The sequence below is a fragment of the Bubalus bubalis genome, chromosome 9 (assembly GCF_019923935.1).
Source record: "Bubalus bubalis isolate 160015118507 breed Murrah chromosome 9, NDDB_SH_1, whole genome shotgun sequence".
Classification (NCBI taxonomy): Eukaryota; Metazoa; Chordata; class Mammalia; order Artiodactyla; family Bovidae; genus Bubalus; species Bubalus bubalis.
The window spans coordinates 73396165-73415553 of NC_059165.1; the positions used below are offsets into that span (position 1 = coordinate 73396165).

The window sequence follows — 19389 nt, forward strand, 5'->3', positions numbered from 1 at the left end:
TTACCTTTTGGGGACTAGTTGAAGAATCTTGGGCAGGTTACTTACTTGATTGAAACTTAAGTTCTGGTCTGAAAGTTTGGACAGTAATAGCAACCTCCCAAGGTTTTTCTGGAATTAAATACAGTGTATGTGCGCTCAGTCGTGTGCTCCTTTGTGACCCCATGGACTGTAGCTAGCCAGGCTCCTCTGTCCATGGGATTTCCCAGGCAAGCATACTGGAATGGGTAGCCATTTTCTTCTCCAAGAGATCTTCTCAACCCAGGGATCAAATCTGCCTCTCCTTTGTCTCCGGCTTTGGCAGGTGGATTCTTTACCACTGCACCACCTGCTGCTACTGCTGCTAAGTCGCTTCAGTCGTGTCTGACTCTCTGCGACCCCATAGACGGCAGCCCACCAGGCTTCCCCGTCCCTGGGATTCTCCAGGCAAGAACACTGGAGTGGGTTGCCATTTCCTTCTCCAATGCATGAAAGTGAAAAGTGAAAGTGAAGTCGCTCAGTCGTGTCAGACTCTTCGAGACCCCATGGACTGCAGCCTACCAGGCTCCTCCATCCATGGGATCTTCCAGGCAAGAGTACTGGAGTGGGGTGCCATTGCCTTCTCTGCTGCACCACCTGGGAACCCCTTAAATATGGTAGGAAGTGTAAAAGTATCTATTACAGTATAGCACATTGATATCTTCATTTCTTAAAGAGATCTTTCCAGTTTAGGGCAGGAGAATCAAAATGCCTAGCTCTTTATAAGGCCTTTATAAGCTGTTTATAAGGCCTTTTTATTGTTAAGTTTTGCCAAAAGTGGAACTAGTTGTGAAAGTAGAAAGCATAAAGAAAATAATTCCTTCTTATCCTTTTTTTTTTTTTTAATATTCTTTTTATCTTTTGGATAAATTTAGGGAGAAAATGTTTAAGGGAAGATTAGGTCTATTAGAAGACCTTACTGAATTTTGTTCTTTGGTGCTGGTGACCTTTCGCTAGCAGTTTGAACCAAGTAAAAAAGGTTAATAAAGCTGTACAGTAAAACTCTGACTAAAAATAAAGCTGCATCCGTAATAGAAAGCCTGTGCCTTTGCTTATAAGTGGGAGAATATAACTTTGAATGTTTGATGAATGGAGAACTTTCCTAAGACTTGTGACTTTACCTGTTCAATTTTAAAATAAAAAAGTTCAAAATGTACAGATCACCAGGTAAGAGTATAAATTATTATGGGAAAGTGTGTATAAAATAGAAATTAGAAGGTTATGGTCAGCCTAATGTTACATCTATAATGAAGATATAAAAAATTAAGTGAAAGTATCTTCCAGTTTTGTATTTTTAACCAGAGAAAAGTTATTTTCTGTGACTACTTTTATTTACAAAAAACAGCCACTGACTTGCTTCTAAAAAATTTAGATTAAGTCCCGTAAGAATTTCATCTGAAATAGTTTTAGCAACATGCAGTGTCAGTAATTATCATGTGAAGTCAGCATGACGTTTGGCTCTTCTAAAATTGGTTTGAAATTTGCTTGTGCGGTTTTACCTGGTTACGTTAGTGACCTTGAGAGCCAATACCAGTCACAGTAGTGTTCTGTGAAAGAAGTTTTAGTAAACTGCAATTAATTTAAAATTACTTATGATTGTCACTTAGTCAAGAGAAATTGTTTAACATGGCATTTCCCTCAATTGAAAATAACATAAGCTAAGAAGTAGATTTTAAAAATATTATTGGTGAATTTGCTTCCATAAAACCAGGAGAGTAAAATTGTAATGTTCTGTGGTTGGTATAAAGAAAATATTTAAACTTAAAATGTAAATTTCAATTTGTCAATAATGTTCTGCAGAAATACTAACCCTTAAAATATACACTAAAACGTGAGAATAGGGGACACATTTTTCTTTTAGCCTCAAGTTCCGGGAACTGATAAGAACTTCACAATACACCCATTTCCCTCAACCCCTAGCCTTTTGCTTTTATTATCATACATTTTTATTAAATATGTTATAGGCCTTTCACTATACTAATATGTTTGTTAAAACAAATAATTGTCTTCTACAGAAATTTAAAGTCCCAAGTCAGTTGATTTAAGCTATGGAGATTTTTTCTGGGTGGGCCTGGCCCAATCAGCTGTTCACTTTAAAAGCAGAAAACTTCCTCTGGCTGGTAGCCAAAGAGAAATCAGAAAGATGTGAGGTGTATGAAGGACTCTGTGTGTTGCTGGTTTGAGGATGGAGACACTGGTGAGAAAGAATGAGGGCAGCCCCTAGGAGAAGAGAGTGTTTCCTGGTTGACGGCAAGGAAACAGGGAACACAGACCATTAGCTACAAGAGCTAGGTTCCACCATCAACCTGAATGAGCGTGGAAGCACATTCTTTCTTGGAGCCTCCCGGTAAAGGCCCTACCTGCCTGACACCTGATTATACCCAGTGAGAGGCCAGCCAAGCCTGTCTCAACTACCGACCTGTAGAACTATGAACTAGTAACTGCATCTTGTTTTAAGCCGCTCAGTTTGTGGTAATTAGTTATATAGCAAAAAAGAAAAACAAATATACTTTATAAGGTGTTTTGTCAGTCTGAACATTTCTATGAGGCTCTGTCTTAGCTGTTTCAGAAGTCTTAACATAGCATACAGCCCTACTCTGGATTTGATCTTTACCTGAAAGCCATTTCATTATTTGAGAATAGTTTTGTCACCTGGAGGCGCTTGTAACTTGGCATAGCTTTATTGTTTAACCCAAGTCCTCACTCTTTTGGAGCTAATAGTTCATTCTTTTTTTTTTTAAAGATTTATTTTATTTATTTTTGGCTGTGCTCGGTCTTCATTGCTGTGCAAGGGCTTGCTCTAGTTGTGGCAAGCTGGGGCCACTCTCTAGTTGTGGTGTGTGGGCTTCTCATTGCAGTGGCTTCTCTCGTTGTGGAGCACAGGCTCTAGGCACACGGGCTTACAACAGTTGCGGAACGCAGGCTTATTTGCTCCTAAGCATGTGGGATCTTCCCAGACCAGGGATCGAACCCATGTCCCCTGCATTGGCAGACAGAGTCTTAACCACTAGACCACCAGGGAAGCCCTAAAAGTTCATTCTTTAGTTCATCTCTTTCCTCTCATGTGTTATATGCAACGAGAAGCCCAGTGGCACTTTTAGTCATTGAGTTAATTAGGAACATTTCCCACTTTCGAACAACAGTATTTCTAAACTTCTCTCCAAAACAAAACAAGGAACCTCTTTCTTGCAGCTTCCAATCACATTTTAGGACTTTTAAACCCTCACCAACAACCCCTTCTGGGCCTTTTCTGTTGTTGTTGTTTAGTCGCTTAATCGTGTCTGACTCTCTTGCAACCCCATGGACTGTAGCCTGCCAGTCTCTTGTGTCCATGGGGTTCTCCAGGCAAGAACACTGGAGTGGGCTGCCATTTTCTTCTCCAGGGAATCTTCCTGACCCAGGCATCGAACCTGGGTCTCCTGAGTTGGCAGGTGGATGTTTTATCCCTGGCCATGAAGGAAGCCTTCTTGGCCTTTGAGGTTCCCACTAACACTGTACTCATTGCCCTTAAGGCTTTAACTCAGTCTCCACCTCAATTCAAGAGCAAGCATCTGAAGGTAGAAGTGCGTGACATTTTTATGACCTTGACACAGAAGTCACATAAGCATAATTTCTGTTGTTCTCTACTGGTTGAAGCAATCACAAGGTCTGCCAGGTTCAGCGGGGAGGGGAACTGACCACACTTCTGTACGGGTGAAGCGTTGAGGTCATATTGAAAAAGGGACTTGTCGGGTAAAAGATACTGTGTTATATTTGGAGAATTAAATCTACCACAGAGCTCAGCATTTTAGCTTGCATTTTAAAATTGCATTTTATTTGATTTGTAATGGTCTTTCAAAATATAATGCTATCAACCCTGTAGCCCATTTCACAATTAAAGATTTATAGGGAAATCTAAAGTTTTATTTATAATAGTCTTATAGTATATCCAATACTGACATCAGCTAACTGGTACATTCTTTAATTAAAAAATTAAAAATTAAATTTAATTAAAGTTATTATCTGGTAATTCAAGCTGAAATTAGTCAAAGCTATGGTTTTTCCAGTAATCATGTATAGATGTGAGAGTTGAACCATAAAGAAAGCTGAGCACTGAAGAATTGATACTTTTGAACTGTGGTGTTGGAGAAGACTCTTGAGAGTCCCTTGGACTGCAGGGAGATCAAACCAGTCAATCTTAAAGGAAATCAATCCTGAATATTCATTGGAAGGACTGATGCTGAAGTTCCAATACTTTGGCCACCTGATGCGAAGAACTGGCTCATTGGAAAAGACCCTCAAGCTGGAAAGATTGAAGGCAGGAAGAGAAGGGGACGACAGAGGATGAGATAGATGGTTGGATGGCATCACTGACTTGATGGACTTGAGTTTGAGCAGCTCTGGGAGTTGGTGATGGATAGGGAGGCCTGGCAATCCTCCCTATCCATCCATAGGGTGCAATCCATGCAATCCATGGGGTGACAAAGAGTCGGACACGACTGAGTGACTGAACTGAACTGAGCTCAAGCTGATTTTTTCTTGTTTAATGAGTTTAGATTTTTAAAGAAAAGTATTCTCTTAACTGAGTCAATCTGTACCTCTTTTATACTTTGTGTTACAGATTTCAAAAACTGTAGAATATGAACTGAACAAATACAAGTTCTGATGTATGATTTTTCAGCTTTTTTTTTTCACAATGGTACCTTTTTCTTTAAGAGAAGGTTCTAAGTGTAGCTTATTATTATTTTGTATTACACATATCTCTTCTCACCAAAGTCAGGCTGATTGTCGGCTGTGGTACCTACTGAAACCTTGAGGGAAGGTTCTCTCAATCTCTTGTGGCTTCTCTCGTTTCTGGGCTTTCCCTGGCCGAAAAAGTCTAGGACTTTTGCTTTCAGCTCTAGTGGGCCTAGGAGGCAATTCTGCTCAAATGTTTCTCATCACAGTAAGATTTCACAAGGAACTTATGAAGAAAAAGTAGATAAATGATGGAGGAATAATATTTAGCAGGAGTTTTTGAATCACTGTTGAACACACATCTTAAAAAAAAACTATTACTGAAAGTGAATGGTGCTCCTGATGAGAGACAGTGACAGTTCATCTCGTATTATAGTGCCTGCTAGATTTTACTGAATCGTTAAGCAAACACAGGGAATCCTCTTTGCACCTTCAGTCTTAAACAGGCTGACAGAATGAATCAGTGTTGCTTTGATTACATGAATTAAATAAAATCTCTGCAGAGCATGTCATTTAAACAGAATAGTTCTGTCTAACGTGCTCTCGGACTTGGACACATTCCTAGTTCTTTGGCTGTCGCAGTCTGTCCTGTGGCCTCTCTGATGCACGTCTTTTATGCATGCTGAATTATGTATGTACAGAAAAGCGCATAAAACGCAAATTTACAGTTAATCACAAAGCTGACATCTGTGTAACTACCATCCAGCTCCATTCCAGATATAACTTATTGCCAGCTTTCCTGAAGTTTTCTTGGCCTGTCCTATATAGTTTCCTCTTCTTTTTCCCTCTTACGTAGTGTACCTTCTATAATATTGTTTGTTTTTATTGACTGTTTTATTTTTGACATTATTTAAAAGGTATTACATTATTTTCTTGTGTTGCTTGCTTCAAAATTATGTTTTTGATATTTATTCTTATTGCTATGTATACAGTTTGTTCATTTTCATTGCTGTATAGCATATTATTATATGAATAGATCATATTTTATTTATTCATTACAATTAAAAAATTTTATATTCATTACATTGTTGATAGGCATTTGGGTTGTTGCCAGTTTTTAGCTATTATGAGTACTGCTGCTATGAACATTCTGATACATGCCTTTTGTTGCATAGGAGCGTCTGTTTCTGTTGGTATCTGCCTGGGAGTGGAATTGCTGAGTGTTATGATATATGCCAAAGTCACACTTAAAATTGTTTTGAGACAACATTTCTTTCTCTAGACATGTTTTGGGTTTGTCAGACTGTGAGACAACTCCTTTAAGACTATAGAAGGCTTTTTATTTAGCTGAGAGGGTCTTATAGGCCCCTTCATTATTCTCTTAGAGACATTTACAAGGGGTTTTTACATTTTGATTTGGCCTGCAGTTCCAGACTATACGTTTGGAGAATGTTTTGCCAGCTGAGAGACTGGAGGTAAGAAGCAGTTGTTATTTTTCAACCCAACAAATCCTGGCCCCTCTTTATTCCTTCTAAATTTTGCTTGTGAGTTGATCAATTTTTCTTTAGCTCATCTCTTTTTTGCCCTGTTACCTTATCATACACAGCTGGGAACAACCACCTGACTTTTAACACTTGCCTGGAGATCTGAGACAAATCTAAATGTTTATTAAGTAACTTCTTCATCTTCGGAGTACTATAGGCAACACAGTTTTTGCCATTTATTTTGTTACTACATAGCATAAGTTTCCATTTTTTTCAGCCTCCAGCGCAAATTTTCTTAACCTTTTTCAGCTTTTGTGAAAATTTTCTTAACCTTTTTCAGCTTTTGCTAAGAGTTTGCTCACCATTTTTTAAGCCTTAGGCCACTGATTGATTTCAAAAACAGTATTATATACTTTATGTTTAAAATTATTGCTGTACCTCTTTCTGGTACCATCAGTTAGCTATTGCTGCAGAAGGAACCACTCCAAAACAGTGGTTTAAAACGGTACCCACTTATTACTGTTCATGGGTCTATGTGTCGGCAAGGTAGTTTGAAGCTGGGCTTGCTCATGTGTCAGCAGTTTGCTGGCAGCAGGCTAGTTTACGATGGCTTTAGTCACCGTGCTGACTGAGGTGACCGTGCTTCACGTCTTCCACCATTTGGCAGGTTAGCATGGGCTTGTTCGCTTGATTCACAGGGAGCGTGAACCGGCACAAGGCTTGTTCGCTTGATTCACAGGGAGCATGAACCGGCACAAGGCTTGTTCGCTTGATTCACAGGGAGCGTGAACCGGCACAAGGCCTCTTGAAACCTTGGGGCTGAACCAGCACACTGTTATTCTCAACATACTCTATTGGCCAAAGTCAGTCACACCTACAGGCCAAATCTAAGGAGTAGGGAAATAGATTCTAATTATTGATGGGAGATGCTGTAGAGTCACATTTTAGCAATAATGTCTGTAGTAAAGGGTGGAGAATTGGAGTCATCTTTGCAATCTTCCAAAGCATATACATGTTTAATTTTAAAGTAGTTGTAGTTTATACTCATATTAACGGTGTGTAAAAGTTGTATTCTACATGGTCATCAGAACTTAGTAATGCATCTTTGTTACTTTTAGCTATTTTGGTGATTGTCCAGTGGTATTTTATTGTGGTCTTAATATTTCTTTACTTGAATTTCTAATAAGATGGTTTTCCTTTTTTCCCCCTTTTATTGGCCATTTGAGTATCTACTTGTTTTAAAGGGGAGGGGAGAAGTGCCTCCAAAGGCTGAGTTTATTTCTAGGCTGCTCCTGGATCCTCGACTGTAAATCATTACTTCACTGTTAGCCCTCCAGTGCCTTCAAGTAAATGTTTTAAAATTTTTGCTTTTAATTATCTTTTGATAAATTTTCTTAGTTAATCCTTAGTGGGAGGGTTAGTCTGAGTCTCCCATTCCTGGAAGTAGAATGTTTGTATTCCTATGTCTTTGGAGTTTTGACTTGGATGAATCTGGGAGAATTGGGGGTGCACATCTAAAGTTTTAAGGGTTAATGTACATTACGGAAAGACCTTTTGTAAGTGAGGTATCATTTGCCTTGCAAGCAGTGATTTTTTTTTTTTCCCTGAGGCCTGACTGATTTGTTGGCAAACAGTTTTGTTGTGTTTGACATGTAATAGGTGCTAACGTCTTTTGCAATCTTGTCTCTGGGAATAGAGGGTCTAGGTCACTATGTTCATTAATTAAGTCCAGGAAATTTTATTTCTCCTGTGGCTAATCATTTAAGTTTGACATGAGTCTGTCTTTTGTGCCTCTAGCTTCCTCACTTCTACCTTTGTTCTGTGTAGTTTATTTTTCATGTGGCAGTCAGAATTTTTAAACGTAATTCAGATTATGTTATATCTCTGCTTAGTATACTCTAAGGGCTTCTCTTAACTCAAAGACCCAAAGGCCTTAGCATAGCCTGTAAGATCCTATCAGATATAACCCCATGCGTGCTAACTTGCCTCAGTTGTGTCCAACTCTTTGCAACCCTATGGACTGTAGCCCACAGAGGACAGGCTCTTCTGTCCATGGGGATTCTCCAGGCAAGAATACTGGAGTGGGTTGCCATGCCTTCCTCCTAGGGATCTTTTTGACCCAGGGATTGAACCCGGGTCTCCCACATTGCTGCTGAGCCACAGGGAAAGCCCTCATGACCCCATGCTGCCTGTTTAATTAACTTCATCTGATACCTTTCCTGTCTCTTCCTTCTGCTCTATGCACAGAAGTTGCCTTGTTTTTCCTGGTACACTTCATGGCCTTTGCACTTTCTATTTCCTCTTTTAGAATGCTTCTTCCTTTGTTAGCTACATGGATTGCTATTTCCCCTCTCTTAGGTCTCTACTCAGATATTTTTCTTGAAGAAGGCAATGGCACCCCACTTCAGTACTCTTGCCTGGAAAATCCCATGGAAGGAGGAGCCTGGTAGGCTGCAGTCCATGGGGTCGCTGAGAGTCAGACACGACTGAGCAACTTCATTTTCACTTTTCACTTTCATGCATTGGAGAAGGAAATGGCAACCCACTCCAGTGTTCTTGTCTGGAGAATCCCAGGAATGGAGGAGTCTGGTGGGCTGCCGTCTATGGGGTCGCACAGAGTTGGACACGACTCAAGTGACTTAGCAGCAGCAGCAGATATCTTTCTAGAGAGAAACCTTCCCCAAACACTTTACAAATAATTGCAGCATCTCTCCTATCACTCTTTATCCCCCTTAACTCACTCTATTTTTCTTTACATTACTGTCATCTCCTAACATAACTATTTATTACTACTTTTATTTTCCGTTCCCCTGTCTTAGAAAGTAAACTCCATGAGAGCAGGGACATGCCTAAAACAATGTCAGCCACACAGTAGACCTTCAGTTAATCTTATGTGTGGATTTAAAAGCAATACAGTTATTTTAATTAAGCAGTTACTATTAAGAGAGCTTGTTGTATAAACAGCTATTTTATTGAACAAAATATGTCTAATGGTAAATAGAAAATTCAAATTTTGCATGTTAACAAATCAAACATTTTGATTATTAATAAATGGAGTTGCAGATGGACTCATATGAAAGGTTTAATAAATTTAATATTTAAAATAGTGTTTTCAAAGTCATTGAAGGGTTGTTTTCTAACTCTGTGTGCCTATACCTTACTTCCTCTCTTCTTCTACAAACAACAAATCTCAGAATGAGGTATGGGATATAGGTTGTGTTTTTATAAGTTGTACAAATATTTTTTGTGTTCTTTGTTAGACACATCTGTTTGAGTACCACTGGTTTAAAGTAAGACTGTAATCATTGCTGAGTTAGGGACAAATCTATATCATAGCAACAACAGCTGCCTATTTCCTGAATGTTTACTGTGTTCCCTTGCTTAAAATATTTCATCTGATTTACTCTTCCCAGTAACTCTGTGAAATAGATATTATCTCCATTCTATAAATGAGGAAACTGAGCAGGATCATATCGCTGCTGAGTCAGCTAAGCTGAGATTTGAACACAGGTCTGACTCCAATTTAACAAAGTGTTTAATATGTATAACCCTCTCTGATTTAGAGACAAAATTATTTCAGCAATTGATTTTCTATATAAAATGGGAAAAAGGTCAGAAATGAGGATATGACATATAGAAAACATGTTGAAGCTAAGCAAATATTTATATAAATTTCATTTTTTGAAGAAAATCAAGAACCAAATTTTGCATTAAAATAATAAAAGTTGAAGATTCTGTTCAAATTATAGTCTTTATATTTTAGATGAATACAATTATATATTTCTGTGAACAAAATGTGTAGTCTTATTTTTTTTTAACTGAAGTATAGTTGATTTACAATATTAGTTTCAGGTGTATAACATAGTCATTCAATATTTTTGCAGACTATACTCCATTTTAGGTTATCAGAAGACAATGGGTATAATTCCCTGTGTATACAGTATATCCTTGTTGCTTATCTGTTTTACATAAAGTAGTTTGTATTAGTTAATCCCAAACCCCTAATTTGTCCCTCGTCACTTTTCCCTCCCCTTTGGTAACCACAAGTTTGTTTTCTGTATCTGTGAGTCAGTTTGTGTTTTGCATATACATTCATTTGTATTATTTTTTAGATTCCATGTATAAGTGATATTATACAGTGTTTGTTTTTCTCTGTCTGACTCATTTTTGTTGTTGTTGTTCAGCCTCCTCGTCATGTCCAACTCTTTGCAGCTTCTTTTACTGAGCATAATATTCTCTAGGTCTATCCAGACTGCTGCAAATGGTAGTATTTCATTCTTTTTTTTTTAATGACTAGTATTCCTAAAATCTATATTCTTAATAAAGTATGAATGTTTGTTCAAAAAGCATTATGTACCAAGCTCTGTGATAGGTGCTGAGTGGATAGAAATGTATATTCAAGTTTCTCTTTTGGATAGACTCAAATTTTTCTTTTGGATATAATAGATAAGGGCTTGGAAACAATACACTTAATTGGAAAATATGTTAAACACCTAAAATGGTGCCTGACATACTGCTGCTGCTGGTACTGCTGCTAAGTCACTTCAGTCGTGTCCGACTCTGTGCGACCCCAGAGACGGCAGCCCACCAGGCTCCCCCATCCCCGGGATTCTCCAGGCAAGAACACTGGAGTGGGTTGCCATTTCCTTCTCCAATGCAAGAAAGTGAAAAGTGAAAATGAAGTCGCTCAGTCGTGTCTGACTCGTTGCGACCCCATGGACTGCAGCCTCCCAGGCTCCTCCTTCCATGGGATTTTCCAGGCAAGAGTACTGGAGTGGGGTGCCCCTACTAGAAACTTACAAATAAGTTGAATTAGGGAGGTTTATTCATAGTGCAGTCTGATATACCATGTGTGGTACTGATTTTATATAGATTCATAGGGACGTGTCTGCTGTGGAGTATATATTTGAATTAGGCCTTAAAATGTGAGTGAAAAAAGAAACAGATAGTCTGAGTTGGGGAAGACTATATCCAGTGACTAAATTTCAGTAAGATGAAAACCTATATCTGTTGCCCACAAAGATTTACCTCCCGTGTAGCTTAAACTAAAAACCCAACCAGTTAGAAGGCATTTCATTTTCTGTATGAGTAGATTATTTCAATAACATTGTATTATGACCTTAAAGGGAATCACTGACAAAATCAGGATATTATATATATGTATAAAATTTGAGAAATGTAGATGCCTACTGTAGGCAGAAATGTAGATTGCTTTGAGAAATGTAGATGCGTAACCCAATTGCACATATAAAATGTAGTAAAGCAGTCAGGATGCTCTTTAATCCCTGAAAGAGAGGATTTGCCTAATATTGTTGGCCTAAAAGAATTATTTCATAAAACTTTGAACTTTATTGCCAAGTGATCATTTAGAATTTTCAGGTGTCTAGTGAGTATGCTCCTTTCTTAAGACTTTTAGGACAATTCAGGATAGAATAATGGTGGAGCAGGGATTGGAGGCTGTAAAGTACCTAATGTGATGTCTGATAGATTCAGTTCAGTTCAGTCGCTCAGTAGTGTCCAACTCTTTGCAACCCCATGGACTGCATCACACCAGGCTTCCTTGGCCATCACCAACTCTTGGAGCTTACTGAAATTCATGTCCTTCCAGTCGCTGACGTCATCCAACCATCTCATCCTCTGTTGTCCCCTTCTCCTCCTGTCTTCAACCTTTCCCAGCATCAGGGTCTTTTCCAATGAGTCAGTTCTTCATATCAGGTAGCCAACATATTGGAGCTTCAACTTCAGCATCAGTCCTTCCACTGAATACTCAGGACTGATTTCCTTTAGAATTGGCTGGTTTGATCTCCTTGTTTTGCAAGGGACTCTCAAGAGTCTTCTCCAACACCACAGTTCAAAAGCATCAATTCTTTGGTGCTCAGCTTTCTTTATGGTCCAACTTTGCTCTTAAATGGTAATGAATTATATAAGTCAGTTCCACGTGCCACTGGACAGCAAATAGCAAGTTATCTTCCTCTGTCTGTTCTGCTTCCCACCGTAGACTCTTGATCCTATCCTCTGCCTAGTGAGTACATGAATTAGAAATAGAGTATGGAAGAGATGGGGGCCGGGTGTTCAGGGCTGGTGCACTGGGATGACCCTGAGGGATGGGATGGGGAAGGAGGTGGGTGGGAGGGCCAGAATGGGGAACACATGTACACTCATGGCTGATTCATGTGAATGTATGGCAAAAACCACTACAATATTGTAAAGTAATTAGCCTCCAATTAAAAAAAAAAACTAAAAAAGAGAGTATGAAAGAGATTATAGTACTTAGGTTATATGTGTCTCAGATTTATTTTGATTTTTCCTGTTGGTCACTGTTGAAGGACAAACTATGAATTTTTTTAAAATGTAAATTTATTATGAAAATTTAGTTTAAATTCACTTGTTTATATTTCATACTTTTTCTGGCCTTGAGCTAGTCAATTCATTGTATACTGACCCTCAAATGGTAACTTAGCATCCTAATATCAGATCCTGCCTCAAAACATGAGAAAGACAAGGTCCTTGCGCTCTTTAATTAAGTGTGGTAGATAAGGCTGGAAAGACAGGAAAGTGCCTGAAGATGGATGAGTCTCTTAGTAAGTGTGAGGTAATAAATCTGTATTCTTTAACCACTCTTTCAATTGCTTCAGATATAAAGATTTTGTTTGAAGGAAAAAACCTGTAAGAAGGACTGCTCTCTGTGAAAATACATAATAATACTGCAGATGTTGATCTCTTGATATCAGAAGCTTCTTTAACTTACTTTTAAGCCTCTGAAATTGTCTTTGTCCTCAGGGTCTTGGAGCATAAGAACCTTGTGAAAGCCCATGGCTTTAGTCAAGGAAACGTGTTCTTTTCACTTTGTGCTGAAGTTCGGGAAAGTGAGTAGGGCACTGTTTAAGGTTCTGCTTCACTCCCATGGGAAGCAGCTTCCTTTAGTGCATGTGTTCTCACTTGCCAGTCGGAGGGTCCATTGTGTGGTGAAAATATCTGTAAGATTGTCAACTGTTCTTTCTTCAGAAGGCTTGCATCTTATTTTGAGATTGTCTTTCTTTTCCTTTTTGTTAAATGTTAATATCCTTCTCTTTTATACAGTAATGCTGATGGTAGATAGTAGGACTTAAAATACATATAAATTCTTAGAAAGTAAAATGTTGCTAGCCACATGAGGACCACCGGTGGTGTGTGTGTATGTGTATGTGTGTGTGTTGTTCTGGTTTATGAAATCTGAAAATCCGGAAAGTGCTAACTTAGTAGAAAGATCGTAGGCTTTGCATTCAGCAAACCTGGTTTAAATTTTTTCTCTGCTATGGTTGTTATCTTTTTTTATTTCTAAAATGGGATGTGAATACCTGTCTCCTATGGTTGTTGTGAGGATTGTCTGAGATAATATAAATGTAAATGTAGTGCCAAGTGAATAATAGGAGCTGAATAAATTTAGTTTCTTCTTTCTTTCTTTTTTTTTTTTTTAGTTTCTTCTTTCTTAAGTGGTTGGGGGTAGAGGGAATCTCAAGTAAAGTTACCACTTAAATTGAATGTAAATCCAAGAGGAAAAAAATGAAGAAAGGAAAAAGCCTTGGCATTCCACAGTTTGATGAGCCTCTTAGTAAATGGGTATGAGATGGTACCTTGTACATATTTGGAGTTTAATACATATGTATTGATTTTAAAATGTTGAATAGTGGAGTTAATAAATGTTTGAGTCATAAAGAAAAATCCAATTTTGAGAAAAGTTGGAAGATTTAAAATTTTATTGTTGTAGTGAAGTGAATCAGGCAGTGGTCAAAACACTGTGGTGAAGAACCCATCGTTTATATTGCTGTGCTCAGTCTCTCAGTCGCGTCCAACTCTTTGTGACCCCATGGACTGTAGCCTGCCGGGCTCCTCTGCCCAAGGAGCTTTCCAGGCAAGAATACTGAAGTGGGGTGGCATTTCCTACTCCAGGGGATCTGCCCGACGCAGGGATCAAACCCACGTCTCTTACATCTCCTGCCTTGGCAGGTGTAATCTTTACCACCAGTGCCACCTGGGAAGCCCCATTTATATTATACATTTTAGGAAAGTATTACAAAAATTTCCAATCTCATTATTATACTTATAACAATAACTTATAGTAATTCACATATGTATTCTTTTTTGTTTTATTTATTTATTTTTTTGCGCTGTGATTCAGTATTTTTGCAGATTATATTCCATTACAGGTTATTATAAGATATTGGGTATAATCAATTCCCCATGCTATGCTGTATATCTTTGTTGTTCATCTATTTTATATATAGTAGTTTGTATCTGTTAATCCCATACTCCTAATTTGTCCCTCCCTTTCCCTCTCCCCTTTGGTAACCAGAAGTTTGTTTCCTATATCTGTGATTCTTTTTTTTTTAATACACATTTATTTATTTTAATTGGAGGCTAATTACTTTACAATATTGTATGGGTTTTGCCATACATCAACATGAATCGGCCATGGGTGCACACGTGTTCCCCATCCTGAACCCCCCTCCCCCCTCTCTCCCCATACCATCCCTCTGGGTCATGGGTCATGCCAGTGCACCAGCCCCGAGCATCCTGTATCATGCATCGAACCTTTTTTTTTTTTGTTTTAAAGTAGTTTCACATATTATTACCATTGATGTTTCTAACTATGTATGTACTATGAATGTTAATACTTTATTAAGATTAATAGATGAGAGAAAGCTGAAAGATGGTTAAGTGACTAGCATAGTTAGTCATGGTTAGAAAGTGATAATCAGAACCAAATGCTAAGATAGCTAATATCATTGTCTTTCATTTTTGTTGCTATTATTATGACAAAGACAACTTTATGAGGACCCAGTGCATTTTAACTATTTTATTTTCTCTTTGTCTTCTATGGAACATTTTAATCCTTATTTTATAAATTCAGAGTCTGATAAAAAAAAAAGTATGATTTCCCCAGGGTCACATTAATGACGTTATAATTCTGACGCAGAGTATATCTAACCGCTGAAGTCCCTGTTTGCACTGAGTTGCAGTGACAACAGTTGATGCCATGGCAGTTGGATAAAATCAGTCAAAGGAAATGTTCCTTGGTGTAGACAGTTGAAATAGATGACCTAGATACCCTTTTTCAGGTTTATGAGCAATTGTGTTTCTTGATTATTTTAGAGAACCTTTTCAAATTGCTTTAAACACCCGGAAATTTCTGTGTAAAATAATTTACCTGGACCAAACATATGCAAAGTAGCTCTCATTTAGTGACATACATATAGATATAAATATGTATATATAGTGTCAACTGTATCTTGTATATATATATGTATTATGTATGTATGTATGTATATATATATATATATATGTATGTATGTATCTTACATACATATTGGAGAAGGCAATGGCACCCCACTCTAGTACTCTTGCCTGAAAAATCCCATGGATGGAGGAGCCTGGAAGGCTGCAGTCCATGGGGTCGCTGAGGGTCGAACATGACTGAGCGACTTCACTTTCACTTTTCACTTTCATGCATTGGAGAAGGAAATGGCAACACACTCCAGTGTTCTTGCCTAGAGAATCCCAGGGATGGGGAAGCCTGGTGGGCTGCCATCTATGGGGTCGCACAGAGTCGGACATGACTGAAGCGACTTAGCAATAGCAATACATACCTGTAGTAGGTATGTTTACAATTCAATTGAGCTTTGGTAGCCATTGTCTCTATATGGCAACCCACCCCAGTGTTCTTGCCTGGAGAATCCCAGGGACGGGGGAGCCTGGTGGGCTGCTGTCTATGGGGTCGCACAGAGTTGGACACGACTGAAGCAACTTAGCAGCAGCAGCAGCATAGGCTGTGATCTAACCTAGTAGCTTTTTTGGTAAATTTCTTTGCTCTAAGAAAGAATGTATTTGTTGGAGGTGGAGAGTAACCATGCCCAAGCCCAGCTGGATGGATTATGTATATTCATCATTCTCCATAATTTAAGTTGGTTAATTTAGAACTAATTTTGGTTAAAGACTTTAAAGTATGGATATCACAGCAGTATAATGAGCAGCAAAAATGTGCACCTTGGTATCTGAAAGGACAGTTTGTACGCTCTCATCAAATCTGTCTGAGATTTAAGAAGCATACGTCTTTGGGAAGAGATACTAGTGCGTGTCCTGATCAGTGTTTAATTATCACATGGAGGACACCGTGTAGGAGCTAATTTGGAGCATCTATTTTAGATGCAGCACCTTGTCTCCAATAGTCATTCATCTTCCCCCGCTTCGCGCCCCTTCCGTGTGTGTGTGTGTGTGTGCGTGTGTGACAAAAATTGAGCAAATGTTGGAGTGAGGGGGCCAGGCAACTGATGGTAATTTGGCCTGTTCATGTTGTTGCTGAATTGCTAAATTGTATCCAACTCTTTAAGACCCCATGGACTGTAGCCTGCCAGGCTCCTCTGTCCATGGGATTTTCCAGGCAGGAATACTGGAGTGGATTGCCAGTTCCTACTCCAGGGGCTCTTCCCTACCCAGAGATCAAACCTGCGTTTCCTGCTTAGTCACTCAGTCATGTTCTACTCTGGCCAGTTTATATTCCTCCCTTAATTCCTAGAAATCTCTGCCACCGTTGGGACTCCTTACTACTTCTTCAGAGGTTCAGATAAGAAAAGAGGAATCTTTTTACTTAAAGAATCAGTTAAAGGGAAATAATTATTTACTTCAGTGAGAAATTTTGAAATAATACAGCAATTAAGATATATACAAATGCTTTTAATGTCAAAAGATAGAACATATCTGTTAGAACATCTTATCTAGTGGTCTGCTTAGATCTTCTTAAAGTATCTTCCTAAGTTTTATTTTTTAAATGTTGTTTTTGTCTTCTTGAAAGCATCTTATAATAAATACACACACACACTCTAAACAAAAAACTCTTGAACCAATGTGAGGAGAAGGTCTTAATTATTTTGTGAATAATTTGTAGTTTATGGTTGGGTTTATTTTGTGACATTACATTCTTGAACTAGAGAGTACTTTCACCAAATACTGCTATTTTACTTTTAAAACCATTTTTTTTTTGGTATAGAATACTTTCTGTGTTTTCTAAGATAGATTAAATGATGTATTTATTTTAATTCAGAAACTAAATGATGTGCAAAGAAAAAAACCCACCCAGTTTCTGTTTGAATGAAATTTATGTTTAAGTTTTTGGTTATGTCTTGTATGTGAGTCAATGACTCCTCCCACTGAAGTAATGGATTTATAGCTACACAAGGGCTGATTGAGATTACTCTATTTTCCCTCACTAATAGAAACAAACCGTGGGTTAGTCTGTATTTTAAATTACTGATTAAGTTTCCCTCTACCTCCAAGTAAGTGTGGGTAATAGATAACGGTTTGTACAAAGCTTTGGGTAGATCTGTGATGAAATTTCATTAATTTAGAAAAAGTCCTAATGAGCATACCCAGGTTATAAAATCTTCATGTCATCACTGCTAATGAAATGAAAACAGTAAGTTAACTAGTACCTGTCTAGCTTTTAAAACTTTGATTATAAAAGCTAACTGTCATTGTTTACAAATGACCACAGATATCTTTATTTCAAGGAAATTTTGGGATGCTTCATTTATTTTCTCATAATATATAAAGTAGTAAAAAAAAAAAAAGGAAAAAAGAGTGTTTTTCTGGGCTTTACCGCTTACTAAGAAACTCAGTTTTATAATTTTGTGGGGGAAAAGTATATACCTTCTTAGAAGGGGTTATGTTGTACAGATCAAATACAATGTTTTACATATTATACAACCACTTAATAAGCTATAACATACTCTTGGTAAACTAGAATGAACAATAGTTGCAGTCTGAACGCTGGAATCTTTAAAGTTCTTGGAGGCTAGACTGAAGCACCCCTTACAAACTTGGAAATGAAGAAAATACTTCTGAGAGTTATCTTCTGTGTACACAAAATGAATCATGGCTAAAATATGGAAAGTCACTGATAAAGTCAATATTTATCTTAGTCTGTAGCTTCTAACTTCTTCAGTTTATCAACATATTTAAAGAAGTATGTGCTCCTTTGAAGCTGATGAAGTGGCTTTGTTCTGCTGAAGCTCAGAGAGATTTCTGAGACAAGAACTATAATTGTCAGTGCATGAGGAGAGGGAATTTAACTCAGGAAAGTCTGAATAATCTTCTTCCATTGTTGAGGGAGTTGCCTGTGGTGAGAAGGATATTTCAGGCCATTAAAATACCCTGTTCATCAAGCTCCCCAGGTTTTGTTTCTTGGCTCTAAGGACAGTCTTCACTAGGAATACAGTTGACCATATCATAGTTTTGGTAAATGTTCAGTTCAGTTCAGTTCAGTCGCTCAGTCATGTCCGACTCTTTGCGACCCCATGGACTGCAGCACGCCAGGCCTCCCTGTCCATCACCAACTCCCGGAGTTTACTCAAACTCATGTCCATCAAGTTGGTAATGCCATCCAACCATCTCATCCTCTGTCGTCCCCTTCTCCTACCGCCTTCAATCTTTCCCAGCATCAGGGTCTTTTCAAATGAGTCAGTTCTTTGCATCAGGTGGCCAAAGTATTGGAGCTTCAGCTTCAGCATCTGTCCTTCCAGTGAATATTCAGGACTGATTTCCTTTAGGATGGACTGGTTGGATCTCCTTGCAGTCCAAGGGACTCTCAAGAGTCTTCTCCAACACCACAGTTCAAAAGCATCGATTCTTCAGCACTCAGCTTTCTTTATAGTCCAACTCTCACATCCATACATGACCACTGGAAAAACCATAGCTCTGACTAGACGAACCTTTGTTGGCAAAGTAATATCTCTGCTTTTTAATATGCTGTCTAGGTTAGTCATAACTTTTCTTCCAAGGAGTAAGCGTCTTTTAATTTCATGGCTGCAGTCACCATCTGCAGTGATTTTGGAGCCCAAGAAAATAAAGTTTGTCACTGTTTCCACTGTTTCCCCATCTATTTGCCATGCTGTTGCTGCTAAGTCGCGTCAGTCGTGTCCAACTCTGTGTGACCCCATAGACGGCAGCCCACCAGGCTCCCCCATCCCTGGGATTCTCCAGGCAAAAATACTGGAGTGGGTTGCCATTTCCTTCTCCAGTGCACGAAAGTGAAAAGTAAAAGTGAAGTTGCTCAGTCATGTCCAACTCTGTGCGACCCCATGGACTGCAGCCCACCAGGCTCCTCCATCCATGGGATTTCCCATGCAACAGTACTGGAGTGGGGTGCCATTGCCTTCTCCACTATTTGCCATGAAGTGCCTCTTATTACTAATTAGCTATT

General features: G+C 38.5%; 1 protein-coding gene across 2 annotated transcripts in view; it reads left to right on the top strand.

Annotated features, from left to right (window-relative positions):
* COMMD10 (COMM domain containing 10) overlaps positions 1 to 19389 on the top strand; it is a 191539-nt gene that overhangs the window by 54201 nt on the left and 117949 nt on the right. The window contains exon 6 of one of the 2 annotated variants that reach the window (XM_044947791.1): positions 13613 to 13687. The exons of the other annotated variant lie outside the window; for it this stretch is intronic. Within the exon in view, the coding sequence (XP_044803726.1) occupies positions 13613 to 13627 (15 nt within the window). The 3' untranslated portion in view covers positions 13628 to 13687. Of the gene's footprint in view, positions 1 to 13612; positions 13688 to 19389 lie in introns of those variants that run through there. 2 annotated transcript variants of the gene reach the window in all.